Source organism: Chiloscyllium punctatum, chromosome 11 (genome assembly GCF_047496795.1).
Source record: "Chiloscyllium punctatum isolate Juve2018m chromosome 11, sChiPun1.3, whole genome shotgun sequence".
Taxonomy (NCBI): Eukaryota; Metazoa; Chordata; class Chondrichthyes; order Orectolobiformes; family Hemiscylliidae; genus Chiloscyllium; species Chiloscyllium punctatum.
Genome location: NC_092749.1, coordinates 54,541,743 through 54,558,651, shown reverse-complemented (window position 1 = coordinate 54,558,651; position 16,909 = coordinate 54,541,743). Strand labels below are relative to the sequence as shown.

The 16,909-nt window shown below is 40.2% G+C and overlaps 1 protein-coding gene across 7 annotated transcripts in view; it reads left to right on the top strand.

Moving 5' to 3' along the window:
* lpgat1 (lysophosphatidylglycerol acyltransferase 1) overlaps positions 1-16,909 on the top strand; it is a 118,100-nt gene that overhangs the window by 31,022 nt on the left and 70,169 nt on the right. For all 7 annotated transcript variants that reach the window (XM_072580836.1, XM_072580835.1, XM_072580834.1 and 4 more), the window contains 2 exons: positions 3,077-3,195; positions 10,025-10,120. In XM_072580836.1, the coding sequence (XP_072436937.1) occupies positions 3,077-3,195; positions 10,025-10,120 (215 nt within the window). The remainder of the gene's footprint in view (positions 1-3,076; positions 3,196-10,024; positions 10,121-16,909) is intronic.

Below are 16,909 nucleotides of genomic sequence, written 5' to 3'. Positions count from 1 at the left end.
TATCTCTAATTTATACTTATAATAGCTCTTCTATATTTTTATTAAAAACATATTCTAATATATCCATTTTTAATTCCTCATGCTGCTCTTCCTTCTAAATCATATATTGTGTGTTGTGTATCCTCTGCTCCTATTTCCATGAGTATTGCTTAGATGCGAGCTAGAGTAAAAGAGGAACAATTGTTATCCTCTTGTGGCAATTATACATTGAGATAGGTATAAATTGTAACACTGAATTAATAATGTGTACAATTTCTTAATATACAAAATATGTTTTATTTGATGCTGGGTGTTGACTGTTCACTAATCTTTGGTGTGAAATCATTTTTGTTCAGGATATTCTGTTAAATAATATAAAGATCTAGCATGTTTCTTGTTCCGGCTCTTCTTCTTTTCCCCCTTCTTCACCACACCGCCCCCCCCCCCCACCTCACAACTAACAGCTTAAAAAATCCTCCAAAGAAACTTGCTTGAGTGACTGTTAAATAGGCTTTAAGTAGAATTATAGTGGCTAACATTGTGACCAACCTATAGAAGTAGCTTGATTATCGTCCTTTTTTACATCCGTCTCCAGTTTATTTGATCAAGTAAAGACAGTACAGGCAGTTTGGGGGATATCTAGCAGCTAAATTACCCAGTTTTATCAGCCATGGCTCAGTGGTAACATTCTTAGCTGAGACAGATCATAGCTTCAGATCCTATTCCACAGACTTGAGCATGCAACTTGGATTAATACTTCAGTACAATAGTGAGGAAGTGCTGTATTGATAAAGATGCCATCTTTAGAATGTCAGCTCTGAAAAATGACTGACTCTTTCTGTGAAAAACACTGAATTTTAATATGGTGGATTGGAGCAAGGGAGAATGATGTGAGATTGGCATTAATATAAAGCTTTCCTCAAATCATTATGCAGTCCATGAAATATTTATGAAATGTATTCACTGTTATAGGAAGGGCAACATTCTCCCACAAAAACCATTGATAATGATTAGATCTTTGTTCATGTTGATTGAGGGATAAATATTGACTAGGACACTAGGATAACTGGTGCTCTTCTTTGAAATAGTGCCCTTGGATCTCTCATGCCCAGCTGAGACAACTGATGCAAGCTTGGGTTTAGCACCTCAGTTAAAAGATTTAACCTCCAAAAATGCAGCCCCCTCTGTGTTGCATGAGAATGCCAGCCTAGGTTTGGTTTTGTGGTTTAGTCAAGGAGTGAGACTTGAACCCATAATCTTCTGATTCAGTTACAAGATTGCTGCTGACTGGCTTTCAGCAGACATTTAAATGAAGTAACACACAAAATCATGGTGGAACATTGAACTTCTAGATGTAGTTATGCACCCCTTCTCTACCATGAAGATTTTGTTACATTTTGTGTGTTGTCACAAGTTTGTTTTGTTTTATAAACTGCTGGTGATAAGATTTTTGCTGTATCTACGTAGCTCCCTTCAGCAACATCCGTTTCTTCACTTTCCTTATTCATTCATGGAACGTGAGCATCATTGGCAACATTTATTGCCCATCCGTAATTGCACTGGAGTTGGTCATTCTGAGCTGCCATCTTGAAGTGCAGCAGTCCTTTGGTTATAGGGGCATCCATGGTGTTTGTTAGGAATGGAGTTCCTTGGATTTTGACCTTGTGGCATTGACTGAGTGATGATACTGTTCCAAGTCAGGATGGTGTGGCTTGGAGGGAAGCTTGCAGGCTATGGTGCTCCCATGCAACTTACTACCCCTGTCCGTCTAGGTACTATAGGTTGCAGGTTTGGACTGACCCATGGGGGGTTATTCCATTACATCTTGTAGATTGTGGACACTGCTGTCACTGTTTTGGTGATGAAGGGAATAGATGTTGAAGGTAGTGCAATATCGGATGGTGTCAAACTTCAAATGATGTTGGAGTTGCCCTCATTCAAGGAAATTAAGATTGTTCCATCACATGGTTGTTCTGCACTTTATATATAAGGTATGGGCGCTAAGGAGACAAGAAATGAGTGGAGCCACAGTACTTACACTGCTCGCATAGTTTAGTTTCTGGTCAAAGTAACTCCCAGGATGATTAGCGGGGATTTCAGCAATGGAAATGGCACTGAATTTCCAGAGGCAATGGTTAGATTCTCTCTTGCTGGAGATGGTCATGGCCTGACACTTAAGTAGTATTTATCAGTCCAAGCCTGACAACATCCAGTATACCTCAGTAAAACTTCTTTTGATCCCTCCATGTCTATATGTTAAATTACATTTCTGAAATTTACTACTGAATGAGTTTCCTTAAGCTAAGTACTGGGAAGACCAAAGGTATTGTTTTCACCATATCACTAACTCCATTTCTAGCTACCAACTATGTACCTCTACCTTGCAGTTGATTGAAGTTGCTCACAACTTTGATGCCATATTGGACCCCGAGATGTGTTTTCACCATATATCCATCTCATGATTTAAAAAAATTCCCTTCTTCCACTGTTATGTTACCTGACCCAATTTCAACTCATTGTTGTTGTAACTTTCAACAATGCCTTCAATACCTCTGAACATGACTTTTCCTATATGCCCTTCCAGACTCCCATGTTCTGTCTTCTGTAAACTTGATGTCAACCAGAACTGTCGTTAGTACTATCTCACTAACTGTTCCCCATCACCTAATAAATGTTAGCTTCTCCATTAGCAGCAGCCTGTTTTAAAAATATTAACCTTGTTTTAAAATTCTCCCACAACCTTGGACCTTTATATCCTTCAAGATATGTGTTCTTCTGCTTTTGGCCTTGTGTACCCCAGTTTTATTTGTTTTCTAAGTCTGCAAGTGGCCTTGAATTCCTGAATTCCTTTCCAAATCTTTCCTCCCTCCTTTTTAGAAGCTCGTTAATGTCCAAATGCATTTGTTAAAACTTATGGCTAACCAATCTGCGATTGACTTAAAGCTTATTTTTTGCTAGAGCTCCTGTGAAGCCCCTTGGGAGGTATCATTTTTCATATAGCTCCTCTGACAATTTTGTGTTGTTTCCATCGTTGTGATAGGAAGTTGTTTTTATATTGGATGGTGGTACCTTGCTGCAAATGCTTTTTCTTTTCTAGTGGTTGAATGGGGAGATGACGTAAAAGCGATTACTGAAGATGAAGCCATGGTCTTGGTGAATCATCAAGCAACAGGTGATGTCTGCACCCTCATGATGTGTCTGCAAGACAAAGGAACGGTAGGCTCTGCAATTTTCTGACAGTTTGTCTTTTTGTACAAGTCCAAAGTAGATGCAGCAGATACCTTTTTGAGTATTTGTAACAATTCTAGTTCACACATTTAATGTGTCCTACCAATATGAATTCACTGCTTACAGAACTATGCCATTTCCAGCACTGTATATGTTATTTGAAGAAATACACTGTATAAGCATACAATTTGTGTTGCCCTTTGTACCACATTCTGGGCAAATAATAATTAAAGCATGCATTCCCCTTGCATTTCATGTTTACTTTATGGTAATGTTGCTGGATCATTCTGAAGTGCAAAGGTGAAATTTTAAAGTAGTTTATATCAATCTTGACAAATAAATCATTTCCTGAGCTGAAAATGTGTTGCTGGAAAAGTGTAGCCAGTCAGGCAGCATCCAAGGAACAGGAGAATCGACGTTTCGGGCATAAGCCCTTCTTCAGCAATGAGGAAAGTGTGTCCAGCAGGCTAAGATAAAAGGTAGGGAGGAGGGACTTGGGGGAGGGGCATTGGAAATGCGATAGGTGGAAGGAGGTTAAGGTGAGGGTGATAGGCCGTAGTGGGGTGGGGGCGGAGAGGTCAGGAAGAAGATTGCAGGTTAGGAAGGTGGTGCTGAGTTTGAGGGTTGGGACTGAGACAAGGTGGGGGGAGGGGAAATGAGGAAACTGGAAAAATCTGAGTTCATCCCTTGTGGTTGGAGGGTTCCTAGGCGGAAGATGAGGCGCTCTTCCTCCAGCCGTCGTGTTGCTATGGTCTGGCGATGTAGGAGTCCAAGGACCTGCATGTCCTTGGTGGAGTGGGAGGGGGAGTAGAAGTGTTGGGCCACGGTGTGGTTGGGTTGGTCGGTCCGGGTGTCCCAGAGGCGTTCTCTGAAACGTTCCGCAAGTAGGCGGCCTGTCTCCCCAATATAGAGGAGGCCACATCGGGTGCAGCGGACGCAATAGATGATGTGTGTGGAGGTGCAGGTTAATTTGTGGCGGATATGGAAGTATCCCTTGGGCCCTTGGAGGGAAGTAAGGGGGGAGGTGTGGGCACAAGTTTTGCATTTCTTGCGGTTGCAGGGGAAGGTGCTGGGAGTGGAGGTTGGGTTGGCAGGGGGTGTGGACCTGACAAGGGAGTCACGGAGGGAGTGGTCTTTTCGGAACGCTGATAGGGAAGGGAAATATATCCCTGGTGGTGGGGTCCGTTTTGGAGGTGGCGGAAATGACGGCGGATGATATGCTGTACATGGAGGTTGGTGGGTTGGTAGGTGAGGACCAGTGGGGTTCTGTCCTGGTGGCGGTTGGAGGGACGGGGTTCAAGGGCGGAGGAGCGGGAAGTGGAAGAGATGCAGTGGAGGGCATCGTCGACCATGTCTGGGGGGAAATTGCGGTCCTTGAAGAAGGAGGCCATCTGGGTTGTACGGTTTTAGAACTGGTCCACCTGGGCCAAGTAGGTGAATGCCATGCTTCATGAATTGCTTTCCTCCACAGCTTGCCAGTGGTTGAATGGGGAGATGATGTACCTTTTTTGATATGAATTTTTGTGCATCTGTTACTGATTCATACTTTGTAAAACAGATTCTGGTAACAATAATGGACCTAAGGTCTGCAAAAAGATACTAAATATGATACCAAAGGGTAATTAAGTCTGTGAATACAGTGCCTCCTTAATTCATCATTTTGGCCATAATTTTAGTAATCTGTATGAATTCTTCTACAGTATCCCTCAATCCATTCCTTTTTTACATTTGTTTTCCTTGTATTTCTTTGGCTCATTTTTCTATGTTTGAGGAGACTATGTTAATACAATTATTATGATTTTGTAGTAAGTTTCCTACTTTAAAAAGCTATTTTGTCAGTTTAAGATTTGGAGTATTTTTTATATGTTGTAATCTGGTGATAGACTTGTAGGATCCCTGGTAATTTAGCAACCAGCTACGTAAATTTACTAATTTAGTGACCAGTCGGTCATGGGTATTATATACATCAGTGGGTCGTGGAAAAAAAAGCACGTGAGCTTAGTTAAACATTGCCTTGTCAGTGAACTACTTTGTTGCTTCATTGTCATATAAATGTATGATAGAATGACTGACTGTGTAAAAAACTTGCAGCATTGATAGCCCACAGACAGTAACTTGAAAATAAAAGTATTTTTCATGGGTACTGAGCTGACCAATATATTGCAACTGACCTAAGTGCAGTTTCAGTTTATATACTGTGCCATGCTGATGTTCAAACTCCAAACTGTGACTGGTTTTCATCAAATTATTGTCTGAAAGTATTATTTCCAGCAAATATTACCAGAATTTTTAAGTGAATGCATTGATTTTCACCATTTTGCCTGAACAAAAATAAGATCCTATTAATCATTGAATTAATGAAATATTATTTTATGAAAATCATTTTTTTAAAAAAACAATCTGAACACAAAGTTGATAACAAAATGCTTTAACTTTATAAATGGTAGTTTATTTCTGTAACGCATTTGCTTTTTATACTCATTTAGCGTTGCAGCAAGTTACAAGAAGTGATTTGTAAAGTTCTTTTCTGTGACAGACACATCTGCTTTTTTTAATTAGATTACTTAGTGTGGAAACAACAGACCCTTCGGCCCAACAAGTCCACACCGCCCCGCCAAAGCGTAACCCACCCATACCCCTACATCTACATCTACCCCTTACCTAACACTACGGGCAATTTAGCATGGCCAATTCACCTGACCTGCACATCTTTGGAGTGTGGGAGGAAACCGGAGCACCCGGAGGAAACCCACGCAGACACGGGGAGAACGTGCAAACTCCACACAGACAGTCGCCTGAGGCGGGAATTGAACCCGGATCTCTAGCGCTGTGAGGCAGCAGTGCTAACCACCGTGCCACCCACAAATTCTGAGATTATTCTGAGATTTTTCATTTCAGTAGATGGTTGAGGTTGCTGCTTGGAATCATTGACTGCAAACATTAACTAAGATTGGTTAGTTCTTACTACTAATGGATTTCCATTGGTTAAGAAAATAATTACAATTTCTTGTAGAGCGGACATAAATTTTAAAGGAAAAAGTTGTCCTTTTAAAAGTAGAAAGGAAAATTGGTTGCATTTATGTACTGCCTTTCATGTTTTCAGGAGCAGGTTACAGCCTGATATAAGAAGTTTATTTGAAGTATTGTCATTCTACTGGAGAAAATGTAGCAAATAATTTTCATACAGCAAACTCCCATAAAAGTGAATGTGATAAAGAGCAAATAATCTTGAAGTGATTTTAATTTTTTTTAAAAAACAAATGTTTGTTTGTGGGATTTGAACATTGTTGGCTAAACCAGTATTTATCCCTAATTTCTCTAAGTGGTGGTAAGCTGGTTTCTTGAACTGTTGTACCACATGGAGGGTGGCACATCCACTGTGTTGTGAGGAAGACAGGTCCAGGATTGTGTGCAGTGGTGGTGATAGAATGCTGATTATAGTTCCAAATCAGGATGGCATATGGCTTGCAAGGGAGCTTGCACAAGGTGATGTTCTCTTGTAAAAGCTGCCCTGGAAGGAGGTAGTGGTTGCAGGTTTGGAAGGTATCATTTGAAGGCGCCTTGTTGAGTTAATGCAGTTTATTTTGTCGGTGGTATGCACATCTACCATTGTGCATTAATGTTGAAGGTGGTGGACAGGATGTTCATCAAGTGAACTGCTTGTCCAAGCTAGTCTCAAGCTTTTTGCATGGTATTGGAGCTGCACACATCCAGGTAAGTGGAGAATATCCCATCACGTTCCTGATTTCTGCCATGTAGACGGTTAACAAGGTATTGGGAGTCAACAGCTGGATTATTCACCTTAGGAATATAAAGCCTGTAACCACAGTACTTATATGGCTGGTCTAATTTTAGTTTCTGGTCAGTGGTAACCCCTGTCGTAAGGATGGTGGAGAATTTATCAATGCTGAAGCCATTGAATTTCAAGGGGCGATTTTTAAAGTTTTCTTACATTATGACTGGGACAGGAGTAATGTGCTGTTAATAAAACCCTATTATGCTGCAAGTTGTTTTTGATTCAATCTTTAAAATAACCAATTGTTTCCCTTTATCAAGAATAAAAAAATCTTTCACTAGGTTTCTTTAATGAATTCCAAGATTATCTATTTATTGTAAAACAAAACTAATTTCTAAAGAAAAAGCAAAACTAATCTAACTTGATTGAGTTTTTTGAAGAAGTAATGAAGAGGATTGAGGGTAGAGCGGTAGATGTGCCCTATACGGACTTTAGTAAGGCGTGCGACAAGGTTCCTTAGGTAGACTCATTAGTCCATCTAATCTTAGGTTCCAAGGTTACATCACATGGAATAGAGGGGGAACTAGCTATTTGGATACAAAACTGGCTTGAACATAGGCAGAGGGTTGTGGTGGTGGTGGAGGGTTGCTTTTCAGACTGGAAGCCTGTGACCAGTGGTGTGCCACAAGGATCGGTACTGGGTCCACTGCTTTATATCATTTTATATAAATGATTTGGATGTGAACATAGGAGGTAAGGTTGATTTAAGTTTGCAGATAACACTATAATTGGGGATGTTGTGGACAGTGAAGAAAGCTACCTCAGAGTACAATGGTACCTTGCTCAGATGGACCAATGAGATGAGGAGTGGCAGATGGAGTTAAACTGAGATATATATGAAGTGCTGCATTTTGGAAAGACAAATCGGGACAGAACGTATACACACAACAGTAAGTTCCTAGGGAATGTTGCTGAAGAAAGAGACCTTGGAGTGCATGTTCATAGCTTCTTGAAAGTGGAGTTGCAGGTAGATAGGATAGTGAAGGTGTTTTGTATGCTTTCCTTGATTGGTCAGATTATTGAGTACAGGAGTTGGGAGGTCATGTTGCGGCTGTACAGGACATTGGTTAGGCTACTGTTGGAATATTGCGTGCAATTCTGATCTCCTTCCTATTGGAAAGATGTTGTGAAACTTGAAAGGGTTCAGAAAAGATTTACAAGGATGTTGTTGCCAGGGTTGGAGGATCTGAGGTACAAGGAGAGGCTGAACAGGATGGGGCTGTTTTCCTTGGAGCATCTGAGGCTGAGGGGTGACCTTATAGACATTTACAAAATTATGAGGGGCATGGATAGGATAAATAGACAAAGTCTTCTCCCTGAGGTCGGGGAGTCCAGAGCTAGAGGGCATAGATTTAGGGTGAGAGGGGAAAGATATAAAAGAGACCTACGGGGCAACTTTTTCACACAGAGGATGGTACGTGTATGGAATGAGCTGCCAGAGGATGCGGTGGAGGCTGGTACAATTGCAACATTTAAAAAGCATCTGGATGGGTTTGGAGGGATATGGGCTGAGTGCTGGCAGGTGGGACTAGATTGGTTTGGGATATCTGGTCGGCATGGATGGGTTGGACTGAAGGGTCTGTTCATGCTGTACATCTCTATGACTGTGACTCTGACTATGACTCTCTCATTATTTTGAAACCGAATACAAGGGCTAGAAAGGATTGCTAGGCAACTATCTGTGCAGGGCCCCATAGTTTCATAGATTTCAGGTTTTCTAGCAATTATGGATAAACCTCATCTTGTATCTACCAAAAACCTTTGCTTGGCTGCTTATATAATGTTATTTTGTTTTCTGTAATAAGCACATTGCCTACAGCCCATGTAAACCTGTTTAACTGAATTCCTTGTTAAAACCCTATTTAATCCAGAATGAATCCAAACAATTCAAGGTTTTGCTCTTGCTCAGCAAAAACTAGATTCATGATGCTTAATTTGAGTTTTACCAGGGCCATTCAGTTCCTGAGCTGAACTGTGATCGCTTTCCAAGAACTTGAAACAAGCTAGCTTCCATCAAAAGAGAAACTTTGTTTGCAAGATCTTCTATCAATTTACAGCTGTCAGCAATTTGATTTAGGCAACAAGAAAACAGTGGACTTTGAGAATTAATAAGTCTGATTGTCATGAAATGTGCATTCATATATAATGTCTTAAGCATTACTATTGCACTGTTACATCTTCACATTGATACTTATCTGAAGTCTGCACTTGACAGTTTCAGACCCATACTCTAACTCTGACTAATATAACCGCACCGTCTGCAATTCAAGTTCCAAGGGATAAAGTTTAGCATCTTTTTTTTTAAAAGAAAGTGGAAGCATTCCGATCAGAATGCCTTTTGGGGTTAAAGTGATACATACAATTTTAAAAACTAAATCATTTTATATTGTGATGTCCATTTCATTGCAAAGTTGTTACTAAGGAGTGAACATTCACGGAGTTGAGACCTTAGAAGTATTACAACTATGCTGCTAAAAGACTTACTCCAAAAATTCAAGATTTTGAATCTTTTGGCAATTAGCAGAATGCTAAATCAAAGCATTGCCTTAGCTACATTGTATTTTTAAAATGATAATGTTTATTAAGCCATCCTTCTTTGAGCAGGAGTCTCTTGTCAGTTTGCCAGTTTTATCTGTTAAATTGACTGACAGCATGAACAAAGGGTGGGGACTATAAAAAGATCTGAAGATAAAATGAAAGTATTTTCTAAACAGTAAGAACAAAAACGAAGAGTACTGACTGATGTGATTGAATGAAGGGCTAATGTTCCTGTGCAGACAAAAGAATAATGAAGCAAAGATTTTGCATTCAGATTATAATTTTGTATTTGTTACTGTATTTGGAATTAATTTATGCAACCATAAATGGCTTTGTGGTGGGCAAAGAGTCAATAATTTTTTGAGGTACGCCAGTTGCTTTCACATTTAAGATTCAGTTGAATTTCCAGTGGTCCTCAATCAGTTGGCTGTTTTCTCATGCTGATAGCATGCCAATTAATTTTTTTTTTGTTTTGTCCAACAGGTAGTTCGCCATATGATGTGGCTAATGGAATACATTTTCAAATTTACAAACTTCGGTGTTGTCTCTCTCATCCATGGAGATTTCTTCATTCGACAGGTGAGGGAAATGTTTTGCTAATTAGCACCATATATTTTCAGAATAGCCTCATAAACAATAGAAGGCATTACTGTTTACTGTGAAGTATAATGCTTGTATGGTTTCCAGACAATTCTGGAGTTTTTGTCAGGGGATTGGAAAATAAACTAGGGCATGTTATCATGCTTGTAACTGCACTATGCACCAAATAATAACAATAAGCATTCTTCTATTGAATATAAAACATTTTCTAATGTAATGTGACCCCTTCTTTTACATGATCTGATCAGTGTCTTTGGGTTTTTCATTGCATCATGGTGAGTTTCCCATTTCTCTCTCATCCTCTGTGAATTGAAGCATTTGTGTCACTTATTGTTGGCATTAAGGTCTGCTTTGTGTTATGGATGTTCTCCATTGAAATTGAAGTGCAGTCATCCATGCTACTTACTTTGTTTTTTTAAAACTGCAGATTCTAAAAAGGTGTCTACATCGACATATCTGCCTGTATCCTGTTCTCCTGCTGACCTATTTACCGCAGTCTCTCTTTGATTCATACTTGTACATCATGTTTATATTTAACTAAAATGTTGTATTTTTTGGGTATCCTGGATACCTACCTTCAGCTTATTTGTTTACTAACTTCATTGTAAACCATACCTGGAGACTTGCTTTGAGTTTGCTACCTGTAGCTAATGCATTTTTAACAAAAAAATTGAAATACTGATTCTTTTGTTCTTGTGATTGGAACAAATATGTGAGCTTAACATGACTGTTTTACGTAGTAACATGCAATACGACCAATGTTTGGGCACTAGCTTGATTTTAAAATACTAGTACTTTTCCTGAGTGATGGGATTCCTGAGAAACTTGGTTTCCTCTTTGTAGCTGGAAACATTTTCAGAAATATGTTGCATTGTTTTATCACTCATATCAGTGGTAGAATTACTGACTTGTACTTTACTGTTGCAAAGTGTAACTTGGATGGCCTTGAGCAGGATTTACTGAGGCAGAGATGAAAATTGCTTCAAGACTTTTCATTTTCTACATTAATTATTTCATAGAATGTCAGTTATCAACATGTTTATAACATTTTCATCCTGTGTTGTCTCCAGTAAATAGTGATGTCTTGATGATAACTTTGGTCTATTGCAGAGGGTGTGAGGCAGAAAGCAGGAAATCGTAGGCTACTTAGCTTGATGTTTGTTCTGGGGAAGATTTTAGAATTAAGCAATTATTTAAGGCAGTTCAAGCTGCACACTTAAAAAAAAAGTTAGCTCATTGTGGCAAGCCAACATGTTTTATTAAAGGCCGATCATGTTTAGCCAATTAATTGGAGTTGTTTGATGGAGTAACATCAACTGTGGACCAGAAGTAGTCTATTGACATACTGCATTTGTAGGATGTCTTCTGCCAATCCAAGGTGTCACAGAAAGACTTATTGTGTAAAGTAGGAGTTCATGGCATCCATGCTAACATACTCTTATGGATAGAATACTGGTCGACGAGAAACAGAGCATGCATAAATGGGTATTTTTCTGGTCGGCAGAAATTTCTGTACTGTGGCTTCAACTTTTTGAAGATTTATGTTAAAAAGTTAGATAAAGGGAACAAATGTATGTTAACTACATTTGGAAGTGATACAAGAAGAGTAGGAAAATATGTAGTGAAGATGATTATAATGAGTTTGTAAACTTGATAGGTTGAATGGGCAAAATTCTGATAGATGGAGTATAATGTGGAAAAATATAAAATAGTTCACTTTGGCAGGAAGAATAAAAAAGCAGAGTATTACTTAAGTACCAAATGACTGAAAAATTCCAAAGTGCAGAGAGATCTATGTGTGCTACTGCAAGAGTCCTAAAAGGTTAGCATGCATGCACAGCAACATAAAATTAAGCATGTTATTAGTGAGATCGCATCTTGAACACTGTATGCAGATTTGGTCTCCTTATTTAGGGAGAATGCAAGTATGTTGGAGATGGCTTGGAGGTGGTTTACTAGTTTGAAGCTTGGACTGACCAGTTCAGCTTAAAAGGGAAGATTAAACAGACTGGGCTTGTTTTCAGTGGAGTTCAGAAGATGGGTGACCTCCTCCCTGCTGCAAATTCCCCTCCAAGGGTAACTAGGAATGGGCAATAAATGCTGGCCAGTCAGCAATGCCCACATCCCAAGAATGAATAAAAAAACTTGATTGAAGTACATAAAGGGTGATGTTCTAAAATTTAGTGGTTATCCTTTTAGGACAAAGATAAACATTTCTTTTCTGAGAGTTGTGCATCTTTGGAATACTCTGCCTTCAGCATATTCAATGAGACCATTTCCACCGTTTGAGGCAGAGGTAGATTAATTCTTGTTAGACAAAGGAATCAAAAGAGGTAGATGGAAATATTGAATTTGGAATGCAAATAGATCAGACATGATCTTATTGAATGGCAGAGCAGGCTGAAGGGACCTGATAGCCCTAATTCGTATGTGTGCATACATAAGTTACTAAATAGGCAGGGCAGGTCTAGAAAGTGATTTTAATCAAGTATACAGTATCTTTGGCTTTATTAATAGGAACATAGAATACAAGTACAGTGAGGTGCTGGACCTGTATAAGACATCAGCCAGACCTCAGCTGGAGTAATATATACAGATTTGGGCACCGCACTTCAGGAAGGATGTGAACATGTTAGAGTAAGTGCAGAAGAGGTTTATAAGGATAGTTCCAAGGATAAGAAACTTCAGTTACAAAGATGCATTGGCGAAGTTGTGACTATTTTTCTTGGGGAGGATAAGCTAAAACGAAATTCGGTTGAACTTTTCAAATCATGAGTGGTCTGGACAGAGTAGATGTGAATAAACTGTTTTTGCTTGATAAAAGAGTTGCACTTAGTGATTTCCAAAAGTAGTAGGAGTAGTCCATTCATTCCATCAAGCCTGCTTTTGGCATTTAATACATGGTTGATTGAACACTTAGTGCAGGTAAAAGGCATTATCTCCATAACCCTTTGTCATTCCTATTCAGAAATCTATCAATTTCTACCTTTTTAAATGTTCTCAAAGACTGAACTTCAGAAGCTTTTTGTGGTAGAGAATTCCAATAACTTTCATCCCTTTAAATAAAACAAATTATCTACTCGTTCCTAAGTGGCATCCCCATTTTTAAATTGATGCATTGCCCATCCACAAAATCATGTAACTTTGTCTGTTTACCTTAGTAAAATGTCAAGTGCTAGGCTATAGCATCTTTACTAATGGCTTCTGCCATATTCCTTTGTGACAACTGTTAAACTTATTGGCCTATAGTCTCCTGTGTTCTATCTCCCTTCCCCTTTAAATAAAGGAGTCACCTTTGCTATTTTTCACATCAAGGAACCATGCTGAATCAACCTAAGCACTGGAAGCTTTAGTGGCAACACTTGCAAAGTTTTCCTTACTGACATCTGTAAGTTAGAACCAAAACTGTGAGAGCCGTCCTACCAACCAGTCAAGCAACAGCCTGACGTTGTCTTTAAAGTACAATTCTGTGAATATGACTATGTCTCAGACACTGCCCTCACCATCCCTGGATGGGAGGCTTCCATCCCCATCACCAGGGGTTGCTCCTCAAGTTTGTAGCCTGGGATTGCAGTTGTTGGAGAGGGAACCAATAAAAGAGAAAAGTGACTTGTGTTGAAGACTTGTGCAGCAGAGCTTGGAACAGCTTACCCCTAGCTAATGTGGAAAGATGCCAGATGTCCTATACAGAAGATGGATGACACCTTTAACTTGGCTAGTTACCATCCTATCATTCTTCTGTCTCTCATCAATGTTTTTGAACATGCTTTCACACCTCACTAGCAAAGGTGCCTGCACTGACACTCCGTTTAGGTTCCATAAGGCCTATTCAGCTTCTTCGTTTCAGGCTTGTTCCCAACATGGACAAAAGAACTGAACTCCAGAAGTGAGGTGAGAATGACCGACCTTGACAGAAAAGCAACATTTAACAGAATATGACATCAAGAAACTCTTGCAAAACTGAGTTGATTGGAGTCAAGGGAATTTTTCTGTGTCTGCATCGTGTATAGTAGGTCAGTCATCTTGGCTCCAGGAAATCACTGCAAGAGGTTATAGAACGTAGAACAGTATAGTGCAGAACAGTCCCTTCGGCCCTCGATGTTGCACTGACCTGTGAACTAATCTACGCCTCATCCTTCTACACTATCCCATCATCACCCATGTGCTTATCCAAGGAATGTTTAAATCTCCCTAATGTGGCTGAGTTAACTACATTGGCAGGCAGGGCATTCCACGCCTTTACCACTGAGTAAAGAATCTGACATCTATCTTAAATCTATCACCCATCAATTTGTAGTTATGCCCCCTTGTACAAGCTGACATTATCATCCTCGGAAAAAGACTTTCACTGTCTACCCTATCTAATCCTCTGATCATCTTGCATGCCTCGATCAAATCTCCTCTTAGCTGCCTTCTTTCCAATGAGAACAGACCCAAGTTACTCAGCCTTTCCTTGTAAGACCTTCGCTCCAGACCAGGCAATATCCTGGTAAATCTCCTCTGCAACTTTTCCAATGCTTCTGCGACCTTCCTGTAAGGGGGTGACCAGAACTGTACACAATATTCCAAGTGTGGCCCCACTAACATTTTGTATAGTTGCAGCATGACATTACGGCTCCGGAATGCAATCCCTCCACCAATAAAACCTAACCTTCTTAACAGCACTATCAACCTGGGTGGCAACTTTCAAGGATCTATGTACATGGACTCCAAGATCCCTCTTCACATCCACACTACCAAAAATCTTTTCATTGACCCAGTATTCTGCCTTCCTGTTACTCTTTGCAAATTGAATCACCTCACAACAATCTGCATTGAACTCCATTTGCCACCTCTTAGCCCAATTCTGCAGTTTATCCAAGTCCCCCTGCAACCTGTAACATTCTTCCACACTGTCCACTACTTCACCAACTTTAGTGTCATCTGCAAAGTTACTAACCCATCCACCTATGCCTGCGTCTAAGTCATTTATAAAAATGACAAACAGCAGTGGTCCCTGAACAGATCCTTGTGGCACACCACTTGTAACCAGATTCCAGGCTGAATATTTTCCAACAACCACCACTTGCTGCCTTCTTACAGAAAGCCAGTTTCTAATCCACAATGCTAGATCACCCTCCATTCCATGCCTCTGCATTTTCTCCAATAGTCTACCACATGGAACCTTATCAAAGGCTTTACTGAAATCCATGTACAACACGTCAACTGCCGTACCCTCATCCACATGCTTGGTCACCTTCTCAAAAAAAACTCTGAGGTTTTTGAGACGTGACCTGTCCTTGATGAAACTATGTTGACTATTTGCAATCAAATTGTTGCTTGTTAGATGATTATAAATCCTATCTCTTATTATTCTTTCCAAAACTTTTCCTACAACAGACATAAGGCTCACTGGTCTGTAATTACCTGGGTCATTTCTACTGCCCTTCTTGAACAAGGGCACAACATTTGCAATCTTCCAGTCCTCTGGTACTCAACCTGTAGACAATAAAGATTCAAAGATCAAAGCTGAAGGCTCCAACACCACCTCCCTAGCTTCCCAGAGAATCTTCGGATAAATCCCATCTGGCCTGGGGACTTGTCTACTTTTACTCTTTCTAGAATTGATAACACCTCTCCCTTACTCGCCTCAATCCTTTCTAGTCTAATATCTCATTCTTCTCCTTTTCCTGGGGGAAACTGATGAGAAATATTCGTTCAGCACCTCTCTGATCTCCACATGGTCCACACACAACTTCCCACTTCTGTCTTTGAGTGGCCCTATTCCAACCTAGTCATCCTTTTATTCCTCATATACCTATAGAAAGCTTTAGGGTTCTCCTTTATTCTACCTGCTAAAGACTGCTCCCGTCCCCTCTTTGCTCTTAACTCTCTTTTTAAATCCTTCCTAGCTCATCTGTTACACTCCGCCTCATCGGAACCATCTTGTCTCGTCATCACATGAGCCTCCTCCTTTTGTTAACAAGAGATGCAATTTCTTTAATAAACCACGGTTCCCTTACCTTATCACTTCCTCCCTGCCTAACAGGGACACATCTATTAAGGACACGCAACATCTGTTCCTTAAACCAGCTCTGTATTTCGATTGTTCCCATCCCCTGCATTTTGCTACACCATCCTATGCATCCTACGTCTTGCCTAAACGCATTATAATTGCCCTTGTCCTATCGATAACTCTTCCCCTGTGAAATGTACCTATCTCTTTCCATCGTTCAACTAAACGTAACCGAATTATGGTTATTTTATCCAAAGTGCTCCCCTTACCACTAAATCAAACACCTGGCCTGGTTCATTACCAAGCACCACATCTGTAGTGTGGCCTCCCCTCTTGTCGATGCTTTGACATACTGTGTCAGGAAACACTCCTGCACACATTGGACAAAAACTGATCCATCCGACTTACTAAAGTTTTAACATTTCCAGTCAATGTTGGGGAAGTTAAAGTCCCCCACAATGACCACCCTGTTCCTTTCACTCCTACCCAGAATTTGCCGATCCTGTCCTATACATCCCTGGAACTCTGTGGAGGCCTATGTTTTAAAAACAACTCGCAGCAGTGTGACCTCTCCTCTCCTGTTTCTCACCTCTGCCCATACTACCTCAGTAGACGAGCCCTTGTCAAATGTTCTTTCAGCCACCATTAAACTGTCCTTGACTAACGAGGCCACACCTCCCCCTCTTTTACTGCCTTTCCTGTTTTTAATGAAAGATCTAAACCCTGGAACCTGCAACATCCATTCCTGACCATGCCCTATCCATGTCTCCGAA